Source organism: Serinus canaria, chromosome 10 (assembly GCF_022539315.1).
Source record: "Serinus canaria isolate serCan28SL12 chromosome 10, serCan2020, whole genome shotgun sequence".
NCBI classification, from domain to species: Eukaryota; Metazoa; Chordata; class Aves; order Passeriformes; family Fringillidae; genus Serinus; species Serinus canaria.
In genome coordinates this window covers 15,076,269-15,103,975 of record NC_066324.1, presented here as the reverse complement: position 1 = coordinate 15,103,975, position 27,707 = coordinate 15,076,269, and the positions used below count along the sequence as shown (strand labels likewise).

Genomic DNA, 27,707 nt, shown 5'->3' with positions numbered 1-27,707 from the left:
CTGCTCCTCTCTGTGGTCTGTGCCTCACATTCTGTTCAGGAGCTGCATTTCAAAGTGGCAGCCACCACATGATATCAAACACTGAGGCTCTCTGTCACACTTGTCTTCCCAATTTTGCTATTTTATGCCTCACTTCTTAATATCCCAGGCAAGGAACTCCGTAATCCAGGCATGGAGCTAAAGGGAGAAATTCATGTCCTTTGCAAGTCTTTTGAAACTACCTTGCTTCTTGCAGAGCACAAAGATCCTAATAAAAGGAACTGAAAAATTTCCAATCTCTTTCCTTAATGCTTTTCAGCTAAATACCAAAAAAAGCCTTCTACTGATGGAGTGGGATGCACCTGGTACTCTGTTATCACAACTTCAGAGGTAAAGTGTAAACTTTACACCGTGCTGGAACCCACAACAGAGAAAAGGAAGCACAAAAGTATCAATTACCATATTTACAGACATTAAAAAAACATGTTCAGTGTGCTTCATTTTTTTAGCACCAATCAGGCTTTTCTAACACTGGCACAGGTGCAGCAGTAAAAATAAACACAAACATAAATACCTTTGAAAGAGTGGCCCTTGTGGAGTTTGATGGAGACCCAACATTACAATATGAAACACCGCAGATGAAGTTAGATGTACATTATTTATGAAGTTAAGTATGGCTAATGTCCACACTAAAATTTTCCTCAGAGAGCTCCCAAACAATACATTTGCTCTGAGAGCTCAGTGGGACATGCTGGAAGGAGCAGTAGGAAGCTGTAGGGAAAGAGTGCAAGACAGAGTCAACCCAATGGGCAAGGGCAAAACCTCCACTGAAGGAAATACAGAAAGGCCAGATTTTGAAGGGCTATGACACCTTAATGCCAATTTAAAACTACAACATTTCGTTCTTCCCCTTTTTAGGTACAACATATAAACAAGATAAAATATTCCTGGAAATCAGCAAGGAGCATTAATGCCACATAGCTCCAGAAGACACCAACAACTAATACAGGAACAAAAAGCCAAGTCCATGGATTTATTATGACTTGGTGGAAGCAGAACTAATTGGAGAAGTCAAAGCTTATATTCTATACAAAGGACTTTATGGAAGAAATGTTAATAGGACTTCCTATGTAAATATTACCACAGTCCAAAACAAATTCTATACAACTAAACAGTCTGGATGCAATGATTTAACATTAACCTCACTTAGTGAGGTGTCATCTTGCACACAGACCCACACAAGGCTCCCCTTTTTGCTCCATTTCTGGGAACTACTTTAAGTATAAATATGAAGAGCATATCAAGAGTGAGTGTGCATCTTTGCAATCCCAAGAGACCACAGCACACACATCTGCACAGAATGAAAATATCAGCACCCTCCCTTTCAAGGGAGAGCCTAGAAAAAGTGCCCTTCCACACTGAAAGAAAAAAAAAACCAAAATTTAAGCACTAACAGGTTATATTATCTTTCCACTATAAAGGAAGTTGGTTTTAGTTCTCTCTTGAGTATAACTTGACCTTTTAGAAAATTATTAGTATTCTCATGTTATTTGTGGACATTTTTTCCTTTATGTTTCTCAAATGTAGATACAACCTTACACCTGCCTTCAGAATGTCCCAAAGTAAATCATCTGAATTTTATGGATAGCATAAAAAAAATCCAAGGGATTTACAGAAGCTGATATATTCTCTGCCCCCCATTCTTTTTCATCACTTTCAATTTTGCCTCTTAATATTTCTCTGTTCTTCACAACTGGTCTCAAGTAATTTATTCTCTTTTGTTTTTACCATAAGCTGTAGACTTCCTTTCATCTTCTTTCCCAAAGGCACCATTAAAACTGTATCACCTGAAAACCCAAAAACTTTAACCCTTGAGATAGCTGGCTCAAAGCACCTTATTGCCCTTACTGTGTCTTTTACAATTTGTTCTTGAATTGATGGAAGGTAAAAAAGGGGAAAAACAAATGAACCAACTTGAGCACGCACTGCAGTTTGTGACCTGCAACATAAGACATGAACAACTTAGATTTTCTGTCCATATACAGCTTTCTACCAAAAAACGCAGTGAGAGCAGCTCTGAGGAGGAGGACTTGGGGGTGTTGGTGGATGAGAAGCCCAGCATGACCTGACAAGGTGAGTCTGCAGCCCAGAGAGCCACCTCTGTCCTGGGCTGCACCCTGAGCAGTGGCCAGGAGGCTGAGGGAGGATCCCATCCCTGGCAGGGCTCGAGGCCAGGCTGGAGGGATCTCTGAGCAATCTGCTCCAGGGGAAGATGGGCCTGCTCATGGCAGGGGCTGGAACAAGGTTACCTCTCTCCCAACACAGCCTATGACTCTCTTATATTAAACCCTGTTTTGCCAATACTTTTGATGGGGATTCTTTAAGTGACCCAAACCACCCACCCACTCACTGATGCATATATGCACACCAAGAGCACAGTAAAAAGGAGCAGCACACATCACATTTTGGAGAAATCCTTTCTACTACAAGCAGGGAGAAGTTCCTACATGCAAAATAATTAAAGTCCTCCAAAAGAGATGTAAATATTGTATCACAGGAAACCTTATTTCTAAAAGCAACATTTCATTTCATTCTTCACACTTTCATTTTGGAGATATATATGAAACCGGATTGCTTCTTCATTGCTGGCATTTCAATCACTGCTTCCCCTGGTGGCTTACAGGTTTGATAGTCAAGACATGAACACTGAGACACCCTCTGTGCTGATGAAGCATATCACTCAACTCTCCTGTGCAGGGTTCTTTGAATAAAACCAGGCACTGCCATGAGAGGCTGCCTTCTGTAAATCTGCCAATCCTCTGCCCCTGTGATATTGTGTCTGCATGTATTTCCTGTTAATTCCTGTCCTGCAGCTCCTGAAAGGTCAGAAAATCTCCTTGAATGAACTTTGGTTTGCACTGAAATCACTTGCAGAAAGCAATTTTTTTTGAGACACTGTAGTTTGAAATGAGGTACTACAGCTTTCTTTCCAATGACATTAAATATGTGTGGGTATATTCAATGAGATTTAAAATACATTCCTTTAACACACACATTTCTTATCTGTGAAACAGCAAGAATAGCCAGAAGTAAACCTGCTTGTCTCTATAAACCACTGTATAAGTAGATTAAAAACTTGCCCCAGGGTATTTTGCTCACAGAACTTTGTCTTACATGAACCGCAGACAGGAACATTTTTGGTTATTTGTGCTACAGAATTTATAGTTTCCCTGACAGAGGAGCAGAAGGTTAAACACCAGAAGCAAACCTGAAAATTTATCATCACCAAGAGCTATGAAGGAGTGAGATCAGCAACTGTGCCAGGACTAAGTTAATGCAAGATGATCTGGGATACAGCCAGAAGCTACCTGTTGGATCAGCCAGATGCTGAATGCTCATTATATAGTATAGGCTTAAATAGATAAAACATTTAATTTTTAAATAAGCCCATTTTAAAACCTTACTAAACAGAAATGGCACTCAAACCAACACTCTTGACTCATGGTTTGCAAGTGTACAAGAAACAACAAAATTTATCTTCCCATTATTTGCTTCATAATAGATTTATTTTCATGATTTCTCAATGCTTGCCAAGAAGAGATAGGATGACAAGTGTTGGCATTTCAGATCTGTTTAATTCAGTATTCCCTGTTTTTTGCCTAAATTAAAACAAAGCTTTGAACAAAAATATTTTCTCTAAGTCTAAAGAAATGTTCTATATTAAATAGGCAGAAACATTCCCTGTAGTGTAGCACAGCATCAGGCTAAAGATTTTAATGTTTTTATGTTAGGAACCATAAATTATATCCTGTTTTATTCTAAATTGTATTAGCCTGTTCAATTCCTGTCATTATTCAATTAAATTACATATTCTCCACATTAAATTCCTTTTGACTCCAGTGAGACTACTTAACTTTGTAAAGGAAAGCTGAAATTTCAGTATAAATATGAAAATCCATGCAACTATTTCTAATTTCAAAGCTAAATAGTTCAGATGAAAACTTCTGAACTTGAACTTGGTGTCTGGGATTTTACTGACCCTCTTATGGCCCTATTAACTTGCTTTCATTCAGATAGATCTTGGAATTTAATTAATTTATTACTTGTTGCTTGGTTGTATCTTCATTTCTATATTTTTATTAAAATATTCTGTGGAAAATTCTAACTTCAAATATGATTTTATTTAAGAATATAAACAATGCTACTGGTTTTGATTTACAAGAAAAAATGATGCCTCCCTGTGACTGTGTTTTGTTTACTGCCAGAGTAGCAATCAGCTTCCAGCAAGAGTCAGCAGGCTGTACCTTTGGAGAATTGTGTGAATTTTGGTAACAGCCCTGTGGGCAACAGAGAGGGGCACTGGCTGTTTGCAGCAGGATTTGCATCACACAAAATAACACCTATTTAAAGAGCAGCTTGGTTTCCTCCTGTTTCACTGTGCAGCAAACAACATCATCAATGAAGTGAGGGGCTGGGTAGCTGCTGCCAAGGCTTTCCAAGAACCCTGGAGTCCAAAATGCAGCCCTGGCTCTGTGTGCAGGAGCAGAGTGACAGATGCAAAGATGCATTTATATCAAAGCAAGTCTCCTAATATCTCATAATAAAAGACATTCACTACCTCCAAGGAATTCCCTGTTGGTAGGAGCAATGGGCATACAGGTGATTTCCTCCTCAAGTGGGATCAGATGAAAAGACAAAGTGAGTGCAGCACTGTCACAGTCTACGCACAGCAACAGGTGTTTGTTGTTTCTGCAATGCTCTGTTACAGCTCCAGCAATTACACTGTTTGTTGTAGGGTTTTTTAGGAAACTGTAAGGGGGGCCTGATTTAGTAATAAAGATCTTGTGCTCTCAGCTCAGGAACATTAACCAGAAATTTGTCAAAAATAGGTATCAGCATCTACTAATTTTATGCTCTTTCTATTCCAATTAACTCTTACCATCTACACCTTCCTGAATCACAGAATATTCTGAGTGGGAAGGGACCCAAAAGGACCATCAAGTGGCCTGCAGACTACTGCCATATAAAAGAGAAACAAGAGGAGGTATACCCCTTTTTTTTTTTCAGATAAAATTCAAGCTCTCTCTTGAATTATTCAAATAATGTGACACACTTCTAACAGTAATTGTTACAAAAATAGTTTGCAGGTAATTAGTTTCAGAGCAGAGAAGAAGTTTAGGTTTTGTCTAATAATCTGGTAGAAGAACAATGGGGAGTTGCTAGCTAATATGCTAAAGAGGTTAATTTGAAGTTTGCTACATGAAAATAAGCAATCAAAGGAATCCTTCAATTATCTGCAGCTAATACTGCAACAATGCAACCTTGTCAGAATAATTTATTATTATAAATTATATAATTTCTACTGTATTTTCAGTCAAAATAAGTAATTTGGACACATTTTTTTGAATAGTAGTTGTATTGTCTAATTTTTATCACTGACATTTACATTTATGCACCACTGCTCCCCTAAAAAAAAAATCCACACACACAAAATTTAACAACGTGTTATTTCCACAGTCAAGTGGAAAAAGGGGAGTTGATAAACAGTCTGATAATAAGAACTTCAAATAGAATGCTTTCAGAAGAGAACTTCGACCACATAAGCCAGACATAAAACTTGCAACTACCTCAGTCATATTAGTCTAATTTTCCTTCCAACATACTCTAAAAGGAAGTAGAAACTGAAACTTTAAAATTAATAAGTAAGACACTGTGCTTCAAAAATGTTCCACAACAACAGCAGAACAGGAAAAGAAAGCTGATGTTTAGGATCTTTAGACCTTTAGGATGCTAGAAATTCATTAGGTAACTTAGCTTTGTATGCAATAATGTATATTTTAAAAAAACAGATAAATGTGTAAATGAAAATGAATACATTTCCTTCAACAATGCGAGTAGTCTAATAACTGTTAAGAAAATCTACATAAGGCTGAATTTATACTTCTATAGCAGCTGCCTAATGGGTTCATCCATCTAAACAATACATTACTTTTTGCAAGTGTCACATTGCAGGAAGGATTTCACCTCCATGCACGTGTGTCAGTGAAATGCTACTCCAAATAAATTAACCTTCCCCAACATCTGTAGCAGGATTCCCTGAGGAAATGAAGGCTCGTGTTGTCCTGCTGACAAGGACAGGCATCAAAAGCTCTGTGAGCAGCCCTTCCTGGCAGAAGTGTAATGAGACAGAAGCAGGATGTAAAGGTCACACACACAGATATTTTGCATCTGTCTTTCCCAACACATTAATAGCAATTAACTACTCACTTGCAATTATTCTCTTTAATTAACAACTGCGTGGTCTCTCCGAGCCCTTGCACACCAGAGCTCTGACTTTCATCCCTGAGGAGGAAAATCCTGCCAGGTGAGCAGGGCCAGGAGCCACAAGCACTGGTCTCCACCAAGAGCACAGGAGCATTTTCACCATCAGTTTCTGAGGCAAGGCTTCAAGGTGGCAGCAGCTCTTTCCAGGTCGATTGTAATGCAAACTCACCGGAGTTTTGGCCATTTCAAGAAAAATTGCACACATGTCTCCAAGACTCACATGAATAACTTGATGGAGATCCATCAGTAAATGAACTTCAGGATTTCAAAGACCTTTCCTCATATATCTGAAGTAGAATTTAATCCATAATGCTGTTGCAGGTTTTATAGTCTCTGTAATAAGGAAACCCAGGCACTCAATCACACACATGTCTAGCTCAGGATCTAAATAACTGTGATTTACCTGGCAAGCAAATCCCACTGAAATTAAAGTATTTTTCTTCAACAAGCACAGGATAATTAGATTCTCTTTGGGTAACAGTGTGTTTCCTTCCATCCGTCCACACAAATAAAACTAAAATCACATGAGTTTTGATTATGTGAGCACAAAGAGTGAGATACCCATTTCCAACTCCATCACACTTCAAAATGCTTTATATTAGAGTTCATACAAATATTTATTCCACTTTTAATAACATTTCAAATGCAGTTCAGCTTGTCTCAAATCAATTTTTGAAGCTAGTGTTTCCTCACCATTTGAAAACAAAACACCAAGTTTAACAATAACTCCCACGTTGCCCAGCTAGCCAGCCCCAGTGATTCGTGACACGGGATTCATTTTCCAAGGAGGAAGAAGAAAAGCTGAAGCAAACCAGGCTCTCACCAAGAAAGAGTTGAAGAAATTAAGACTGTACAAAGGCTGCCAAGAACTCCAGGAGCAGATGGGATGCAGCCTGCATTTCTAAAAGAAGGAGCAGATGAGATGAAAGAACCATCAGCAGATATATTTAGAAAGCCTGTGAGAACAAGGGAATTACTGATGGGCTGAAGAGAGGTGAATGTTGCACCCACAGCACATTCTCCCTTGCAGGCAGCAGCACTGGGACTGGAGCTGTGACAGTTCCCTAGGGCAGGAATGTGCCAGCAGGAGCTGCTGCCATGGCAACACCAGCGCTGGCAGCAGATGGGGAGGAGCAGGGGCTGCTTTAGGGTAATTAAGAAAGGCTTCTTTAGGAAGGGGCAGGAGTTATACCCCAGCAGGGTTTGTCTGCTCTTCAGGAAAAGCTGCTTGTGGTCTCTTTCAGCTCTGCCACTGGGGATAACTACCTAGCACATGGATACTCAGCAGAGGAGTCTGGATTCTCACGTGAGGGGCAGCTGGGCCCAGGAACAGGCAGCCTTGGCCAAAAGGGTGTCAGAGAGAAGCACACTGAGACCTAGGCAAGAGAAAGCTTTAAGAAGTGTAGAGATGTAAAAGAGGATGTAACACCTTCATTCTAAAGAGATGCTTCACCCTGTGGCATCTCTTCACCACCACTGCAAAGATTTCCCTGATTCACTTCTTCTGTTTCCATCCCAAGTGCCATTTCTTTCTCACCCACTTCACAACTTTACTGGGTCATTCTCCATTTTTTCTCCTCTTCCTCCTCTGCCAGGTCTATTCTAATGAAAGGGCACTGGGGCTAGGTTTTTCTGGAAGTTGTTTCATTACATTAAAGAAGACAGACGGGAATCACCAGTCTAAGTTAAAAAAAAAAAATCAATAGGCAGTGCACATTTTAAAAGGTAAAAAGATATATTAACCTGCCTGCAAAAAAAAATTTGAAACATGAATGTAACCAGAGTTTAGACAAATTCAAATTGCAAATTTGCACACTTTTCAGACCCTCTCCTCAATCCAACAAGAGACATTATTTCATGGCCTAAACCAACAGTTTGTACATTGGGAAAAGACCTCTCAGGGCATCAGTTTGAAACAAACATAAAAGAGAAGCAGCTTCAATGGAAGAGAAATATATTTTAAATCTACTTTCAAACTGATGCAACCTGGACTACAGTTATCACTAAATCACTAAGCTCACTTCCAGAGCCTGTCTCAGATTTTTAGCACAACCCCAGCCATGCTGAGCAGCGTGCAGAGACAGCTGATGCAGGTTGGTGACCAGAGCAGAACAGCCACCTCAGTGCTTTGTACAACCAACCTCAGGGAAGGGAGAACAGGAAGGCAAGAGGCAAAGAAAACTTAACTTTGTCCCAAGTGTAGGAAAATACTATTCACAGCCTACAGTTTCTTCACTGAAATAGTTCAGAACTAAGATACAAACCTATTACAATTCAGTTCTTTATGGTGCTTGTGGCACTGAATCTCTGAAACATCACAGATCCTATTGTATGATTTCTTATTAACAGAGTTTTGGTCCACTTCTCTCTGGTCATTTAGGTCCTATTCTTCTCAAATCTTTTGATGTCTATCTTCCTCACATTGCCAGGCTCACATTTCAATTTCTCCTTCCTGTCCCAGTCCCCCACAATTCTCTTCCCCCTGATTTGGTATTCAGCTCCTCTCAGTTTGGGTTGGTTTCCTTCCAAGTTCCCAGAAAAGAGGTCAAAGAAAAACACACTGCACTCCATTCCAAAGCCTGGGTTCACATCAGCTCTGATCCAAATTTACAGATTTACATCTGAAGAGCTACTTTTTGAACCAGCACTGGATTTGCTTTCCAAACAGAAGTTACTGCAGCCTCCCAAGGTTCTTTTTGAAAGCATCAATAGCCAGCACTCAAGCCCTGCCCAGCTCATCAGCAACTGAAAAACACAGGTAGGTAAGATGCACTTGTTCTCACCCAGTGTTTTGTTCACCTTTAAACTCATGCTCCAGCCTCAAAGACAAGTGTTTGTCTAATAGCAGGGTTCCTAATGAACATTTTGATCAAGGAATTCAAAGAACACTCAGGCTGAAATGATACTGCAGAGTGATCAAGGGCTCTGTTCAGGCAGAGGGATGCTCTGCAGCTCCTCTCAACATCACACAGGTATCAAAGCCAGCAGTGACACACAGGGGATGGCTGCCTCAGACTCTGCTCTTCTCCCACGCTGAGCATTCCTGCACTTGCTCTGCAGCCCTGACCTGTTTATGCTGACATTGCCTCTCCACTACACAGACCATCTTTCTATCCCAGGAACCAAATCTCTGCTTGAGGGTGGGTACTGGAAGGAGGAAAACCACTCTTTCTTTTCTAAAATTCAAATATTTCTCTCAGATTTCATCTGAAAGGAAGCTGTAAATCCCCTTACAAGAGTTTAAAAAGACTTACCTCACCCCTAAGTTACTCTAGGAGCTCAGGTCAAGCAGCATGGCCAGGGACATGCCAACACTCCACCTCACCAAGCAGAATATAGGAAACTTACTCTCATATAATACACTATATACATAATATGAATACATTATTTCTATACATTTTAGGTTTCATCTGTTTCCTGAAGTTTGGTTATTCCTACTGTAGTCTGAAATGATATTTAGTGAGAGGAGATAATCAATGAGGAAAACCACTTGGACCAACTTTACATATTCATGCATCTTATGGGGCAAGAGTATATGTGAATGTATTGATTTAATTTCCCTTTTCAATGTAGATATCTTTCTAATGATTTTTACAGAAAAAAAAGAAAAATATTCAAGTCAGAATTTCAACTAATTCAAGTTTTTCACTGAAATTCTAGAAAGAAAAATCTATCATTTTGCAACAACTACCAAGCTGACCCAAGATGAATATTTTCTTTAAAAGTCAGTTTTTGTATTTGAATGAGTCTTACTATGGGTGCAGCCTGAGACTTTACACAGGAGTTCATCTTTTTGCCTGATATTCAGGTTGAACTGCAGCTATTTAGGACAGCTTCTCTTCCTTTTCTGAAATGAAGAAAATCCTATGTGCTTATCAAACACAAAACAGGCTTGAAATAATGGTTCATTTGAAGGGACAACACATTGAGTTATACATGCACTGATTTGCATGTTCACTGGTGCACAGAACTGGATCTGGAATGCACATTTCACACTAAATGCTTTCAAACAGCTATTTAAGTAATCAAGATAACTTATTAATAAGTAGTATTACCTTGTGCTCACTGACATTCACAGACATTAAGAAATCCCACATTTCAGTTCATTTTAAAAAATATGAAGTCTATCAGTTTATTGTAAAAACTTTCAGTTAGAAATATAAAAATATTTTTCTGGGGTCACCCAAATGCCAGATGGCAACAGAGAAGCTTTCAACTCAATTCAGAGGCTGCATTAATCTCCTTAGCACAAACAGATTTGCAATTACAATAGATTAGATTGTAACAGAAAAATAATCTGACTGCACAATTTAAAGCTTTTCTACAAGGTAATTCTGCCTCAGGTGCTCCACAAGCTCTCTCCCAATTTTCAGACACTTTCATAAAGCACAAGGAAACAAATTCCTACTTTACCACTGCATTTTAACACTAAGCAGTGGTAATGACACAGCCAGCACTTGGTTTCCAAAAAAGGGACCCTTGAGAGATTTTCTGAAAGCACTACCAATACCCTGAGATTTCAAAATGAAAACAGAGAAAACATCTGAAATATATGGAAAATACTGTTCAAAATCAATGTGTGAGCAATTTAAATACCTCCTTTGCCTGAGTGTTTCCTCTGGAAAATGTGAGTACAGGTTTGATAACAGACACTGACTCCTTGCATGTAAAAAGTGTTTTGGCAACAGAAGCAACTGATGGCTAGGAGGTGATCAAGAAAATTCAGATAAACTAACAAAAAATCTGGTGACTTTTCCAGACGATTAAGATTTGCAAAGACACTCTAGCAGGAAAACTTCTAAACTTTCTGCACATTAATATTGCAGTAACATGTCCTTAGTACATGCACATTTGTAAGTCTTTGAATGCAGAATACAAAGCAGCATTCATACTAATAGCTTATAAATACACAACTACTCTCAGTTTTGACTTTGGCTCCAAAGTGTTAAACTATGCAACAACATACTCATTTCTACACCAATACTGCATAGCACACTTCTAGTATGACACAGCCAGAAACCAATGGTTGAACAACCTCTGATCAATGCTTCTTCAACTTCCTCTTTTTGCCTGCAGAAAATGATACATCTGCAAAGAAGAGAGCCTGCATCTGTGGGAAAACCCTGTATGATTACAGTGCTGGGCAAGGCACATCCAGCAGTGTGGGGGGCTGACCCTGGCCAGCAGGAAAGCACCACACAGCCACCCACTCACTGCCCCTGCAACAAGACTGGAAGGGAATTAGAAAAGCCCAAGTGAAAAAAAAAACCCCACTTGTGGATGGAGATAAAGATATTTTAATAAGCAAAGGAAATCGGAAGGAAAAAGCCAAAGCAAGTGATGCTGTGTGGGAAAACCAAAAAGCTTTGATACTGCACAAGTGCTGCTCAGCAATAGTCAAAACACTGATTATTATAAACCAGTTTTAGTCACAAATCCAAGATATGCAGAAAACTGGCACCTTAAAAATATTATCACACTTTCACCAGTTTTCAGGACACCACAGATGTTGCATGGTTTAATTTTATATAACTTTATTCATAGCTTCAAATGATAAAGCTATTTATGTATCTTTCTGCTATCACTCTCGGCAATGCCAGATTTTGTAACACGCTGCAAGAAAAGAGGCACACATTGTACTTGATTGTCTAGCTGCTTATAGCACTATAAAATAGGTTAAAAGGTAATTGTTGACCATATGTATTTGGCATATGTGTTGTATAAACAGATCAGGAGAAACATGGCTCATTAGCATGTTGGTGGTACTTTGTGCTGTGAGCTTGTAAAGTTGCACATTATTGACTGCTAATCAGAAGAGGCACCCTGCACACGTGGGGTCCAACTGCTCAAAGGTATTTACAACTCAGCAAGGAAAACAGGACAGTATGCAGCCACTGCAAAACCACTGCACAGCTTAATCACACACAGAAGTGAAAAACACCATCTCTGTCCCCATTCTTCAGCTGATTACTGTGGCACCACCAAGGCCCAATGCAGGAGATCAGGATCTAAATCAAGAGCATTAAGCTTATTCTTGGAAATAAATAATTTCCTAGAGCAGATTTTGGGAAGATGAGCTGTTCTGCAAACATCAATGTTACCATTACTGTTTCCTCCCTTTTATCTTCATTTCCTTGAATTACACTGACCATGACTGCCTATTTACATCTCACTGAACGAGTCGATATTAGAAAGCCCAGCTGAATTTACAACATGCAAGTAAGTGCTCAGGAATCAGAGAAGAGAGGTCTCAACAGGCCTGGATAACATTTCTGATGTGAGATTATTTATTGGAATGATATGAGCTCTGCCTACTGTCTGAGTTCATAACACTAAAAGATGTACCTGCAGTTCTAATCAAGCTTATTCTGATTAGTACAAGACTCTGCATTTCATACTGCCCATTATGCTTTTTATTCCAGGACTGTCATCAGTACCATGTTACAAATGTTTTTGTTACTCTTACACATGCACACTGTTTCAAAGGCAATGTTTACCTGCTAACACATCCTTATTGACAGTCATCACGTGGTTTTAGTAAGCTTGATTTCCATCTAATACTGCTTTACATTAATAGGCTAACTGAAACTCTATTAGCATGCACACACAAGGAATGGATCACTGTTCATTAGAGAGTAACTACCCACAACAGAAATGATAATGGAGCTGAAAACCTTTCTGCAGATGAAGACAAACAACTACTAATTTGGAATGGGCTTTTTTCCATTCAGATACCTGCTAAAAAGATTGCTCTGCAGTGCATTTTTGGGCAAATTAAGTTAAATGCAAAAGGTACAAGCAGACCAATAGTCTGTTTGTGAGACAGTGGAAATTACTATTTTCACCCAGGTGGTTTATACATTACAACTTCAAAGGCTTCTAACTTTTTGTACTAAGTGTTTATAAATATCAGGATACACAGGAGCCTGCAAATCATCCCCACAGACCATCAGGCTTCTCTATAAAGACAAAAGCACTGGGATCTGCTCACCACAAGGGACAAGGGCCTCTTCCATGAAACAACACCAATCAGTCCTGACAACAGCACCTGGAACAGAGAGTAAGAGTTACTACATGAGGGTTACACCTGTGTCATTAAAAACACTGCAGGTAATGAGATCGAGTTAATACACAGCCATGACACGTATTTCCAGAATGCTGGAAACAAAATACTAAAAGTAAAATGCTTCCCTTTTATTCTCAATAAAAAATAAACAGAACTAGTACTAAGCTGTTTTTAAACAAATTTCAATCCAGCTGCCAGATTCACTCAGTTGCAATCAGATCACAAGAAGTTCATCAAAACATTTCTTTCCTCCCAGTCCCAAATGCTATCAAACACTAAAGGAGAATAAATACTTAGGGCAAATTTTCTTGGGATCTCTTTCCACAATTGAAAATTAGCTAAAAAAGGGGGAGTAATGACAGAGCAATCACAAAATCATCCAGGTACCCAGATAAATTAGCAGAAGGGTTTTTTGTTCTGTTTCACCCACCCAAACCACCTCCCCACTTGATCTTATGTTTGAGAGAGGACCTATACCTACATTAAAAATGATTAGCATATACATTACTCCCTATACTACAAACCAAAAACAAGCAGGATTCAGACCTTTATACACCTATTTATTTTAAAATAACATGCAAATTACAGCTGAGTCGCCACAAGCTTTACATGTAGTTAAAAATGGAGAAAGAAACAAGAAATGGGTTGAGGGATATTGACTCTGGTGCAGGAGAAAACAAGTGGAGAGGAGTCTTTTCATTAGAACACTGAATTAGAAAAATAACAAAGTAGAGCCCAAATAAAAGAATGAGAGACAAGAATGCACAATATATCAAGAGTCCACAGTGCCATTTTTTCACCTCAGCTTGTGCAAAGAGTCTAGGTAACAATAACTCCTATACTTAGCTAGTCACCTTTCCCCCTCCATCCTGCTTTCCTAGCAATCTTTTGGGTGAAAAAATAGCAGAGCATAATAAACAAAAACACATCTATATCTAGCCACTGCAGAAGTGATGCACACTGTACTGGGAAGCAGGCTGGAAACACCCCAGTCTAGTGATGCTTGGTGGGACTGTGGAGAAGGAGCTGTTGGTTATCTGGAGCAGCTGCACTGAGGAGTGCCCAGTTTTAGCTTTCCCAAAGTCTAGTCTGTGGACACTCTCACTGTGAGCATGTTTCAAGCATAGTTCACAATCTGACAATATCCACAGCTGCAGCAGCTGTTGAAAACATTATTGAGAAGGATAGCATGTTGAAAATCTGCCTTTTGGTATTTTCTTTAGTAGCTATGCCATTAAAAAAAAAGACCCCTCAAATTAGGATTTTTAGTGAAACCTCAGAGTTAGTTTCTAAATGAAGTACAAATGCAACAGCTGGGAGATAAATGCACAGTAAAAATGAACCAAGACCAGCATATGGATATCAAAGACTGTCCAGATAATGCTTCATGCAAATGTGCATGGTTTGTATTCCACAGCATTTCCTACAGCAGAGGAGTTACACACTTCTGGATGTTGGCCAAGTGAAGGAAAATTCGAGAATTCCATCTTTGCCATTAATTAAATGTGCTCACACAGCTATGTTAGCTTATTATTACTGTATGATAACTTGGCTCTGGGCTGACAATCCTGTAATGTGGAACTGCACTCAGAAGGTAAAATGACAAGGCTAGCTAGTTTATCTGCTGGCTAGACAGCAACATGCTCTCAATTAAATAAATGGGCTGGCAGAAATTGTGAGGTTATTAAAGAAAACCCTTTAGGAAAAGAAAAAAATTGCATTCCAAACCAGAGCATGTATTGATACATAAAATATTTGTAGGTAAATCAGTATTCACCAAGTCACATGGTCAGAGCCAAGATACTGTAATGCACTACCTGTGAGTAGCAAATCCTTACTTTCATTTACTGTGACGTCCCTTCCATGAATTAAACCTCTACTCCTTTTGTCTTATTTGTGGCATTGCTCAGGGTGCAAGAAGGGAGATGATCCCTTTTTTTCAGCTGAACTACAGCTGTGTTTGACCTTTAGAGAGGCCTCATAAGATGAAAGAGGTACATGTGTTTTGGATTGGAAAAGGTGAGCTTCGTGGCACTCACTGTACTGGCTCTCCATGCAAAAGGTCAAGCACAGCCAGGCCACTTGATAAAATTTACACTAATTAAAGACACAAGAACTCCGTGTCCCACCTGTTTAATATTGCCATTATAAGAGGTCACCTCAACAATGCTGTCATGTAATTTACCAACCCCCATTAGTCCACTGTGTTACCCAAAAGACTTATTTTGCTTTGAGGTGCAGCTACTTCCAGTGCCAAGCACCTCACATTAACCCACAATGGGTGTTGCCTTAGATAGCATGAGTTCTAACATCACTACAGTGCAAGGATTTCATATGCCCAGAGCTCCATACCTCCTCCATGTTCCTCACAGGCAGCTCCTCCAAGCACTGACTACTCCTGGTCCTTGCAGCAGCCACCTGACTCCTGATCCCACCAATCCACTCTTTTATACCACTTGTCCTTATTGCCTACAGGTGTGGCCTGTTAAGATCAGGCCTCCTTCTAATCTTTAGTCGTTGGTCCAGCTGCAACTCATTGAGGATAAGATTACCTTCTATACCACCTTCATTTACCCATACTGGATCCCCCTACAAATGGGCACAGCCACCTAACTAGGAAAAAAAAAAAAATCAAAAGAGGACATCTTGACATTCAGTTAGAATACAGCAAATTACTATCAAAATAGAAATCTACAGATTTCTCTTGATATTGAAGATGAACAGGAATTTAAGAACAAAACCAAACCAACAAACCCAAACAAACAAGTAAAAAACCCCAACCCCCAACCAATCTTTAGGTTTTGTCTTCTCTTCAGCTTATACTTATAAATAGAACACTAACATTAAATACAGTGAGCAGAAACCCCACTTTATTTCTACACAAAAGTAGCAATTATTTGAAAAGTAGTATGTAATTTACAGGCCCAAAATACCTTACAATAATCACTCAGATATTCAATAGCTCAACATTGCCATCAGCATGGTGTCCTGTGCTTTTCAAAAATCACTATGTCACTCTGTGTATTCTGTGCACAGATTTTTTCTTTCTTAAATAAAAAGTAAATTGGAGTTTGAGGATTTTAACAATCCCTTAACATTGGCAATGTGTTTGGATTTCAGAACCTGCAGAGTACATTTATCTACTACATTGGACCCAGCTTCCACCTGCTGAATTGTAGTGAACCTCCCCATCCCCATTTATTTAATAACTGAAATAAATGACAGCTACTAAAATCATTCCAAAAAGTAGCTTTGCCAGGTTCCTTAAGGATTCCCACAGATATACGTAGATGTATGTATCTGCTGATTACCACAATGCTGATGCATGGAGAAAAAACAGAGTACAGCAGTGCTGACTTCTGCAGCATTAGAAATGCAATATCTCAACATGCATATGAAAACTCCATTATCATCAGTGCAAGTGGTGCTCATGCATGACAAAGATGCATTTACTTTAACAGGCACATACTGAGGCAGGACAAAACCAGAAGGTAAAATTACTTTCCAGTCCAGGGACTGCAAACAAAGGATTAGCCCTCAATGGTGTCTTTTCCACCATTTTGCCTCCACAGTCTGGTGAATCCCTAGAAACTGAGAGGGCTCTGACTTTGGATATGAGACAGATCAGATGATGCAGTCCTTCAGTGTATCTCAAATCTGCTTTCCAAGTCTCCAACTCCAAAATGGCTCTTGCATGTAATACATTCTCTAGTGTGGTTCCTTTAAACTTCTTTTCTGAACTACACAAACCCTCTATTTATATAAATATTAATTAAAGCCACACTAGGTATAGTGAAACACTGTCAAGGTACAAAAAACTATAGAAACTTAAAATTACTGATGCCTGTGTTTTAATTTGCTTAATAAAGTTATTTTCCCCCTTAGTTCAACTCGGGATCTAAAAATGGTTTTCCAGTCTAATATAGAGCATGAGTTACAGAACTCATAGTCTGTTTTTATTTATATTTTTCCAAGTTTTACTCTCTACTCTTATTCCTGCTCCCTTGCTCAGCCTGGTACAACACATATTAAGTAATTTGGTTATTTTCTACCAGTTTCGGGGTTAGTCATGTTTTCAACTTGTAAAAACAAGACCAATTCTCTGAGCAATGGATTCAGTCACATGAAAATAAGCAAACAAGTTCTTCACAGTAACTGCAGAAATTCCTTCTCAGGCCTCTTCTAAGAACTACATTTATGTGTTTACAGAAATCTGTGTATGTGTTTTCAAAAAGGTGTGTTGTGAAGGCAGGTAGATAACCCAGAAACCAGAGAGTTTATTACAACACATCAGACAGACACCATCAGGGTGGGCCAGGCAGAACAGGCACAGCACAAACAGGCAGAGGGGAGGGCAGGGCAGAACTGGGCTGCCAAAGGGAAACCCCAGCACCACCAGTGCTTTCTGCCAGCAAAGCACAACTGCAGCTGTGCTCCTGCACAAGGGCCTGAAGCCACTGACACTTCCCAAGGCTCCCCTCTCTGGGCTACAGGAGCACACACCAGTGCAAATATTTATTGTGCCAACTCAAATGTGCCCAGAAGGGTGGAATTCGACTGCACCTTAACAAATAATATCCCCAACTGCCTTTAGGGCTAGGTGTACCTCAGAGAGTCTAAAACAATGGCTGAAATATCTTCCAGGGTGATGTTTCTGTGAAATCTACCACAGCCCTTGTAAATAGTAGACAATTATTAAAAAAAGTGCAAGCATTAAATACTGTGTGAGTAATGTCACAGCTATCATATACTCAGAGACTATAAAAGCATGACACATTACTACCAGAGCATGAAATCTTCTTATAATAACACTCTCTGCAGCATCTGCAATCCATTAGTGCAAAATGCTGGTAAAGTTAAATACACACTACAGGAAAAAGAACTGTGCTGCACGGGAATTAGCTGAAAAGTAACTGGAATAGCCCACCAGTAATATTACTCCCCATTCCAATTACTGGAAAACCAGGAAGGATGAAAATCTCTTGGGGTGAGGGTGGTAAGAATGCATTAACAAGTACCAGAAGAAGAAAAATGCATACACACACATACACATGAAAACTGTATGGATAAATACAGAACAGTAGCTTGGTCTTGGAATGGTCTTCCAGAAAAGTCATCCTAAAGAGTGGGTGCTAATAAAAGCCATACCATTACACCATATCCAAAACACTGCAAAAATCAGTCATGGGCTAAAGAATTTTTTTAAATAGTTAACATAAATATTTATTAGCAAATATGCAAACTGTTCAACATGCAGCTATCACTAGAATCCAGGCACTGCTCTCTCATTGAAGGCTCCATCCCTATAAACACAAAAAGCACAAGTGCCACCAGACTGCAACCACCAGCAAAAGATCTGGACACTGAAAGATAAATACAAGCAAGTCAGCAGCAACCAGAAACCCACAATGATTTAAGCACAGTTTTGGGCTACTTCATAAAAAGACTCAGTGAGTTCCTGACTCACAAACACTACATCACAGCTTAGTCGCTCTCATTTATCCACTGTGATCCTAAAACTAATCTAATTCTAATTGCCATGGCAACAGGAGCAGAGAAACAAAATCCCTCGGTGCCCCACAAGAACAGGACACTAAAATTACCTATACATTGACACAGCTACCAGACTGTATTAAGAGCACAGTTCTGATCTCATTTAAGCTCTAGGGTGAGGGGTTTTTTGGTTTGCCTTTGTATTCCTATCAAATATTCTCCATACCCATCAGGAACCTGCTCATTACACATCTGCAATTTGTTTCTAAAGGGAAATAATTTAACATACAGAGAAAAACAAGCACTGATGGAGCACATATATATCAGAATAATACATATTTTAATTATAAAGAACTTCATCTGTTCTGTACTTGTTACCTTTCTGAGTGGTTCAGAACTGTTATGCTCAAGTTCAATAAAATATGCAAACTGTATTAGAAGCTATGGACAGGGATTTAGATAAGATATTAAGCACAGAGCTGATATGTCAGGGACTCACAACACAGTCTTAATTCTAATCTGGTTTTTATTAAATATACTCACAGAACACACCATTACATTATCTTCTATGCCCCATAATGTAATCCATGAGCATTAATAAGGCACACAGCCATTAGCATAAGAGTATTTAAACAGAAAGGTAACTAAGCAGTGTGGAACCAATCCTCCAAGCTTTCAAATGTATTAGATTATTTATGAACAAACCTGAAATAAAACAGATGACTGAAGAGTGAGCTCAATACGTGCTGTTTCTTAGGGGAAGAGTTTGAACTCGGAGTAAATTCTGTTGAGATACTAAGGGATAACATAAGAAGATTTTGTGGCTCTTGGACAACTCTCTCAATTTAAAATAAAGTTCCCTCCCAACCCAAGCAACTTCCCTTCTCCAGAATGACCCATGGACGAAACAAAAGAACACAAGTGCTTTGAGTAGCACCAGGGGCAACAGTGCTGCAGAACCAGCTGCTGTGTTCCACAATGCTCAAAATGAAAGCCAGACCAAGCAATTCTTTCACAAATAATTGACTGAAGAAATGTGCTGCCCATACATGATATTCAGCATCTCTACAGCAGCTCAGATCAAGTGTGGACAGCTTATCGATTCTTTGAGGCAGGAAGGGTTTACTGAGGCAGCAGTCAAAAGCTTAATTAAAATGCACTGAACCAAAGAAATCAGTGAAATTAGAAGCAGTTTGTCCAATATGACAGATCTCTATGCAGGTGTAGTAAACTCAAGTGTCAATTCTTTCCTCATCTGAATATTTATTTTCTTGGTGTTTATGTGCATTCCACGCAATAGATTACAAAGATGATTTCTAACAGGGACAAAACCTCCACACCTACAAGTATATTGAATTTCCTTTCCAAAACTACTGATACATTTTTAATTGTTTGTAATGAAAGAAATAATGCACTTGAAATCATTGGAAAGCTATTATGAGTCTATAAAATGAATCATGCTTTATTTCTTTCATGATAGTTGCATTCCTTCAAGGGTCGAAAGTGTGAAAACTTTAATTTATCTTAATTCCAGTAATGAAGGATTCCATATATTTTTTATTACTAAGGCAAAGGTATCACCCAGCTATCAGATCTTCACTTCCAGAATTTTCATTTTATGTTCCATAGTATTTTGTAAAAAATATATATCCATAATGTTATTGTGACTGAAAAAAAGAAAAAAAGATAAATTTCTTTAGACATTCCCTAATCGGTTTTCACACCAATCTTGACTTGTATCATTGACTCAGTACAGAAATTTATTCTAGAAATATTGTTTCCCAGTAGCATTAGGAAATTACTAATAAGATTTTTGCTGCTGGGCTCTTCCAATAATTACAAGAATGAAGACTGAGATTGTTTAGATAACTGAAATGAGACAATGGCTCTTTCAATTACCGACACAATTTCTCAGGGGATGAAAGCTGAGGTGTATTATAAAGCAATCCAAGTATCAATAACAAGAGCATTTTCTTAGCCTCAAACTCAGAAGGGCTTCCAAAAGCACACAAAATGCAATGCCTCTGCACATCTCTGGTACTGAGAAAGGTCCACTCCTCCAATTCCATAGACCTTTTGGAGCTACATTTCAAACTGCAGCGCCACAGGGCACATGGAGAGAGATTAATCAAAAAGCAATAGATCTCATATTCTAATGGGCATGATCAGTGCTTTGCCTCCAGGCTGTGCCACCAGAAAAAGGAAAAGGTTAAAGATGCACAGGCAGCAATGAGAGAGATGAAGGAACAGAGTAAATATTAAATGGTCAGATCAAACACTCCTCAGCCTACTGACTTCTGTCACTATGCTCCTGGTGAAAGCCACCTACGCTGCTGCTTTCACCATCTTCCCTGAGACAGCAGCAACAACTACAAACTGCTGGTCACTACATCCAGAACAGGACTTCGGAGGGAAAGGACAAATGGATTTGGATAAACACAGGTTTAATTAAGGATGGCTAGATGCCTTTCAAGCATGCCAACAAACCTGGGGTTCTGAAGGTGAACTTCATGGCAAGCTGCACATGAGTTAGCAGTGCCCTGCAGCCACAAGGGCCAAGGAGTCCTGGGGGGCATCAGGCACAGCATGGCCAGCCAGGCAAGGGAGGGGATTGTCCTGCTCTGGGATGGGGCAGCCTCACCTCCAGTGCTGGGGGCACTTCTGGGCACCACAATATAAAAAACCATTAAGCTGTTAGAGAATGTTCAAAAGAGGGCAACTAAGATGATGAAGGGTCTGGAGGGGGAGCCACAGCAGGAGTGGCTGAAATCACTTGGTCTGCTCAGCTGGAAGAAAATGATACCAAGGGGAGACTCGTTGCAGTCGACAACATCCTCAAGAGAGGAAGAGGAGGGGCAGGCACTGATCTCTTCACCACAGACAGGACTTGAGGAAGCAGCATGAGGCTGGGTCAGGGAAGGTGTAGGTTAGAGATTAGGAAAGTTTTTCCCCCAGAGGGTGGCTGGGCACTGGCACAGGCTGCTCAGGGCAGTGGTCACAGCATCAGCCTGACAGAGCTCCAGAAGCATCTGGACAATGCTCTCAGGCACACAGTGTGATCTTAGCAGTGTCCTGCACAGGGCCAGGAGCTGGACTTGATAATCCTGATGGTCCCTTCCCAACACCTGCCCCCCAATACCAAATCTGAACCAACTTTCTGCTGAGACAAGATCAGGGGAAATACCTGCAGCACCTGGTTCCCTGCAGCCTCAATGGCACAGAATGGAAAAGCAGCCTGGAGCCACTGTAGCACATTTCTGCCTTGTCCCTGCCCAGGATGCTCACAGGCCTGAACTCCAGCCACTTAAACTCTGCCAGCAGCAAAATGAAAAAATGAAATCATGCTGATGCAGAGTCAAAATAGACTGAAAAAATAATGTAATGTGTTTAGAATAATTTAGAACATTGCCTCTATTCTTAATTATAATAATCTCATTAGTTACTATTAAAGACTTAAAATATAATTTTAGACATGCTACATACAAGTTGTAAGATACCTGTTTTTGACAACCCTTGAGAACAATTTATAAACATCTCTAATTGGTTTGGAAAGAGGGACAAAAGAACTTGGGCAAATAGAAAAGAGTGTATCACTCCAGCACCACAAACCAGCCATGCACCCACAAGAAAATGAGTTTTCAATGCCAGGAGTAATGAAAGCCACCAAGCTTTACAGAAGAGAAGGCACATATTGGACTGAGCTAAGGAACAGGCAGGAGCTTTCCTCCCACCAAGCTCTTGGGCAGCACAGTGACATGCTTAAGACTCTAGAAGTACTTGGCAAAGCAGAGCTGTTTTCTAGTGAAATCTGACACGTGACATGCCCCAACATTCAAGGCAAACTCTGGACAAGAAGCAGAAGCACCAAAATCTCTGTAAGTCTAATTCTGCTGTAGAGGCTTCTTAACCTGTCAGTAGGCAATAGGTTTGGGGTGCACAGGAGTTACTCTTTCAGGAATTTTAATACAATTGATTATTTGGGCAATAATAGTCCAAATGCTGAATGAACAAAAGCATAACCTTAGTTCCAAAATCAAACCCCAGGGCTATTTTAAGTGCAAGGAGAATGCAAAAGAGGGAATCCTATAACCACTACATATCAACTAAAACAATGCCTATTTTCTCTTTATAAGAGATTCAAAGAGATTACTGATGACACTAAACTCATTTGCACAGCAAGTTATCATTTAAAATAAACATGGTTAAAATACATGAACTCTTAAACACTGCTGACAGAAAAACATGCTGTATAATACTGGTTACAAAACCAAGCTGGATGATCAAATTGAAATATTTTCCATATTGATTTGGAAATAAAGTGAAAATAAAACACCAATCTTCATATGAGACCTCATCTAACACCAGACCCATTTGCCTGATCCTGGTGGTCTGCTTTCTAGGATTATTTAATGGCCATTCAACCACAAGCCACACTAACTCTACAGAAACCTGTTGTCTGAGATAGCACAAGTTCTAACATCACTACAGTGTAAGGATTTCATATGCCCAGAGCTCCATACCTCCTCAATGTTTCTCACAGGCAGCTCCTCTAAGCGCTGACTGCTCCTGGTCCTTACAGCAGCCACCTGACTCCTGATCCCACCAATCCACTCTTTTATACCACTTGTTCTATTTGGCTACAGGTGTGGCCTGTTAAGATCAGGCCTGCTTCTAATCTTTAGTCATTGGTCCAGCTGCAATTCATTGGGGGACAAGATTACCTTCTATACCACCTTCATTTACCCATAATGGATCCCCCTACAGAAACCCTTTTCCCACACAAAAATTAAGCTCAAGGAGTCCAAAGGTTTATTCCACCTGACTCTATTCTGGTAAATATAATGGGAACTGTGTGTCAAGGTTAAGAGGAAAAACATCTTAGAGTCTTAAAAGAGCAGTTTTGCATTTTTACATTACTGCTAGATTGTGAAACACTTTACTCCAAAAATTTGTTCCTGGGGTTTTGCAGAATCATTCATCATCAGAACTCAGACCAGAAATTGGCTCCTTAGTGCATCAAATAAAACCTGCATTGTACAAAACCCATCTGCATTGTCACCTGTGGGGGAACTAAAAACCCAGAAAAAGTGATTCCCACTGCCATGTGAAGCATGCTTGTTTAACAAGGATTACAGATTAACCAGCATTATTCCTGACCTTTAGAGGCTGATCCACCACCATGTCCAAAAATTAATTAAAAGTTAATTTCATATGGTACAGCCATTCACATACAGGCATTAGACTGAGCAGTGTTTTACTCTCTTTAAAACACCTTCTTCAATGCCTCCTAAGAAATAACTATAATATTAAATGGCCAAGCTCACATATGACCATTTTCCCACTTCAGCACACAGTCAGATGTCTTCATTTAAAAAAATTCCACAGAGTCAAAGGCAAAGAAAACTGAGTAAGCAGTACATCAAACTCAATTATATTTCAAAGACAGGGCCTCTTTGGTTTGTTCTGCTTGTCTCTGATTGCCTGCAAAAAGCTCACAAAGAAGCTTTGAAATTACCATCCCAGTAAGATTCCCACACTCTCAGTGTTTGTGTTACTGCAGCCTGGCTGACCACAGACTCAACAAAAGCCCAAGATATTGACTTTCATAAAAGCAGCTATATCCCTACTTCAGCTGGAGATACTTTATTCATTAAGACAGGATAAACTAAAAACAAGACAGAGAGACTAATACTTTCAAATGATTTAGGGCTATTACATTTCATGCACACTAACATAGCCTAAAAAGTTTTAACTTGCAACTTTGGCATTTAGATTCCATCTTAGTTAAATAATTTTGAAAATTAGCTCTCAAAAAAACCCCAGTGGGATGGTATTCCAGAGCATGAGGTATCACTTGTCTTTTCAAAAAACATGCTTGACTTTACTGAACTTCGGCATGTAATAGAATGGGATAGTGACTTGGTACACAATATCTGCTTTTAGAACCATCTTCTCACTATATTTTCACATTAACTTTTCAGAATCACCATCTGAGATGCAAAACTTTATTTTTAAGGTGAAGAATGCAGAGAGAGATGGATCTCTTCTGCTCTGGCCAGCAGCTTTCCTTTTGTACATGGAGAAAGTTGACAGGAAAACAATGACAACAATGGTTGTTCTGACACAAGTATCAAAAGCACTTGACAGAGAAACGTGGCTTTCTGGCAATATGGGACAGACCAAGGACCACACTGAAGCTTGCTGATTAATGGATAGGAGAAATTCAAATTGAGTTCACCTCAAACACTCAGCTGGCAGCTGATGTGAAGAAAATCAGCCTCAGTACTGCAGAGCTGTCAAGGAAGAGTCTCTCAAGTTATTGCTATTGATTTGTAGGAACATGACAACCTGTGTTGTGTGTCAAGGAGTCTCTGGTTAGGGGTATGTCAGATTCTGGTGACTTAACTGGGAAATATTCTCTACAGGACAATCTGTAGTAGTACCTACACCCTATCTTGCACTACAGTAAACACATCAGGACTTAGCATAAAGACATTTTTAAGGATCATTTGTCAACATTATCGTTAAAAATGAATAACTTGTCCAGTATATTTCTCTGCAATATTTCCCTTTAGAACTCACCTTGATTTATATAGCACACTGTATAGATTCCCAGGGAAATTACCTTGGTGCAGGAATGAAACATAGCAAGTGTAAAGAAACCTGTAAATCAGTGTTTAAAAAACTCATCCAGCTCCCATAAAGAATCAACATGAGTCTACAGAAAACTCCAGTAAATGAGCCTCAAACCAGTCCACGGGTGCACATGCATAATTTGGCATTTGTGTTTAGTTTTTGCTAAGTGCATTTTGCAAAGCTGACAAGTGCTTAATTGGCCTGAGTACAAGACAGTCCTGAATATCAAGTGACTCATTCTGCGAGAGCAAATAAAGGGAAAAAAGAGGAGTGAATTTCACCAGAGCATCTAAACCTGGCATATGTCAGTCTTGCTGAAAAACCCCAGCAGAGTGCTCGTGGAACACTAGGAAATTTTAAATGTCTCAGGGCAAAATCACTTTAAAGGACCCAGCACAACCCACAGCAACCAAAGTGCAGTGCCTTGAGTCCCAGCTGAGGAGATAAGTCAGAACATGGATTCAGAGCCTTGTTATCCTAAGCAGCACCAACACTTCTCAGCTGGCAGGACTGGATACAAGATTAGCCCAGAAAATGAGATCAGAGTATCAAAGACCAAACAAAACACATTTTTGTTCATTCTGGAGTCAAAGGGATCAGGTGAAGAGTTCTGGGACACACAGAAACTGGGAATTATAACAGAAAGTCATTTTGGTCTCAAAGGTGGAATGGACATCATCAATTAATCACAGCTTCTGCTTCACTAAATACTCCTTAAAAAAAGAGGAAGAAACTGAATAGGAAAGAATGATGAGGGCTGTCAAAAACAAAAGCCAATAATATTCAGCATTCAGTGAGTATTAATGTGGATTGGAATCTTTTTCATTTTAACAATTCTCACGATAAATAACTCTTGCAAAAAACTTCAATTACTCTCTTAAAATGACACTGATTTTGTTCCCTGGGATAGAAAAAAAATCATCATATTCCCAGTCATTTTTGTATTTCAGCATGTAAAGGAACTTTCATCTATAAAGCAACTTTCATCTATGTCTTCTCATCCCACTTTCTTCAGAATTTCCTTCCTACTAGTTGTAAAACTGTTCCCAGACATTACAGTCCCTTTGTAACACCACACAGCATTCAGCCTTGCTTTAGACCAGTACCATCTACTTCTTTTTTCCACAGGGTACAAACAGTCAGACACTCGATGGCTAAAGACAACACCTAAGGAAAGTCTAATGACATGAAGGGAAAAAAAAAAAAAACAGAATCAGAAAGAAAATACAAAGGAAAAACTGGAAAGCTTGGGTCTTTTTGCAGAGTAGGTTTCTGATTCTGGAAAGCACAAATCTTTGTCACTTCAATTTCTCACCTTTCCAGGCTTCAGACTCTGCAAATTAAGACAGCTCTTTGTTAATTCACTGCAGTGTCGCAAAATTTCATGAACTTAGAGCATGTTATACAGCATGTCAGATTCTGCTTCTAATAAACAAGCCCTACCATACTTTTTCAAAGAAATTTCAGAAAAGACACCTTTAGAGATCCATACTTTGTCGCTGCCGTAGTTACCTCAGGAGGTTCTTAATCTCTCTCCTGATATTGCCCCTATGGAAACTGCCACAGAAATTTGGTGGAGATAGAGGGACCCTCGCTGATGTTCTAATTGTTTTCATTAGCTTCTGACACTGCTGAAAACTGCTATGAAGGACACAGGACTTCTTTATCCCCAACAAGTGAAAGATGCAGAGGAACATCCTTCATTTTTTCAGTCTTTATTTTACAGAAAGACCTCAAACCCAACTTGTTCCAGAATTCCAGTACAGCTTCACAAAAAACATTACCAAGAAATATTATTGATCATTTTGCAGATCAATTCTGTTAGACCACAAAAAAACTGCAGGAGGGGCAGCAAAATTGTTACTGCTGTTGATAAAAAGAAGGAAAAAAGACAACATCTGTCCTGTCTCTTCCCTCTAGACTTCCTATCCTACTTCCCATCTTGAGACATGGAAATCAGTAGCAGCATCAAGTGGATTATCAAGACAGGAGGTAGAGAGCATTGTCAGTTCTCTGTGGGGTTTGGTTTTGTTTTGGTAGTTTTTTGTTTGATTTTAAATTCACACACACACAAAGAGTAAAAGCGGATAACTGCTAAACAGGGAGCTCTGCAGCAGGCAGGCACTGGGGAAATGGGATATGAAAAAGAAAGGGCCAGAGAAGTGAAGTCAGAAAACTGTCAGAAGTCATAGTAAAGTCAGAAAAATGT

The 27,707-nt window shown here is 39.4% G+C and overlaps 1 protein-coding gene across 2 annotated transcripts in view; it reads right to left on the bottom strand.

Moving 5' to 3' along the window:
* The window catches only part of ENTREP2 (endosomal transmembrane epsin interactor 2), an 86,882-nt gene that overhangs the window by 39,249 nt on the left and 19,926 nt on the right, over positions 1-27,707 (bottom strand). For both annotated transcript variants that reach the window (XM_030228256.2, XM_050978587.1), the window contains exon 2: positions 13,295-13,351. In XM_030228256.2, the coding sequence (XP_030084116.2) occupies positions 13,295-13,351 (57 nt within the window). The remainder of the gene's footprint in view (positions 1-13,294; positions 13,352-27,707) is intronic.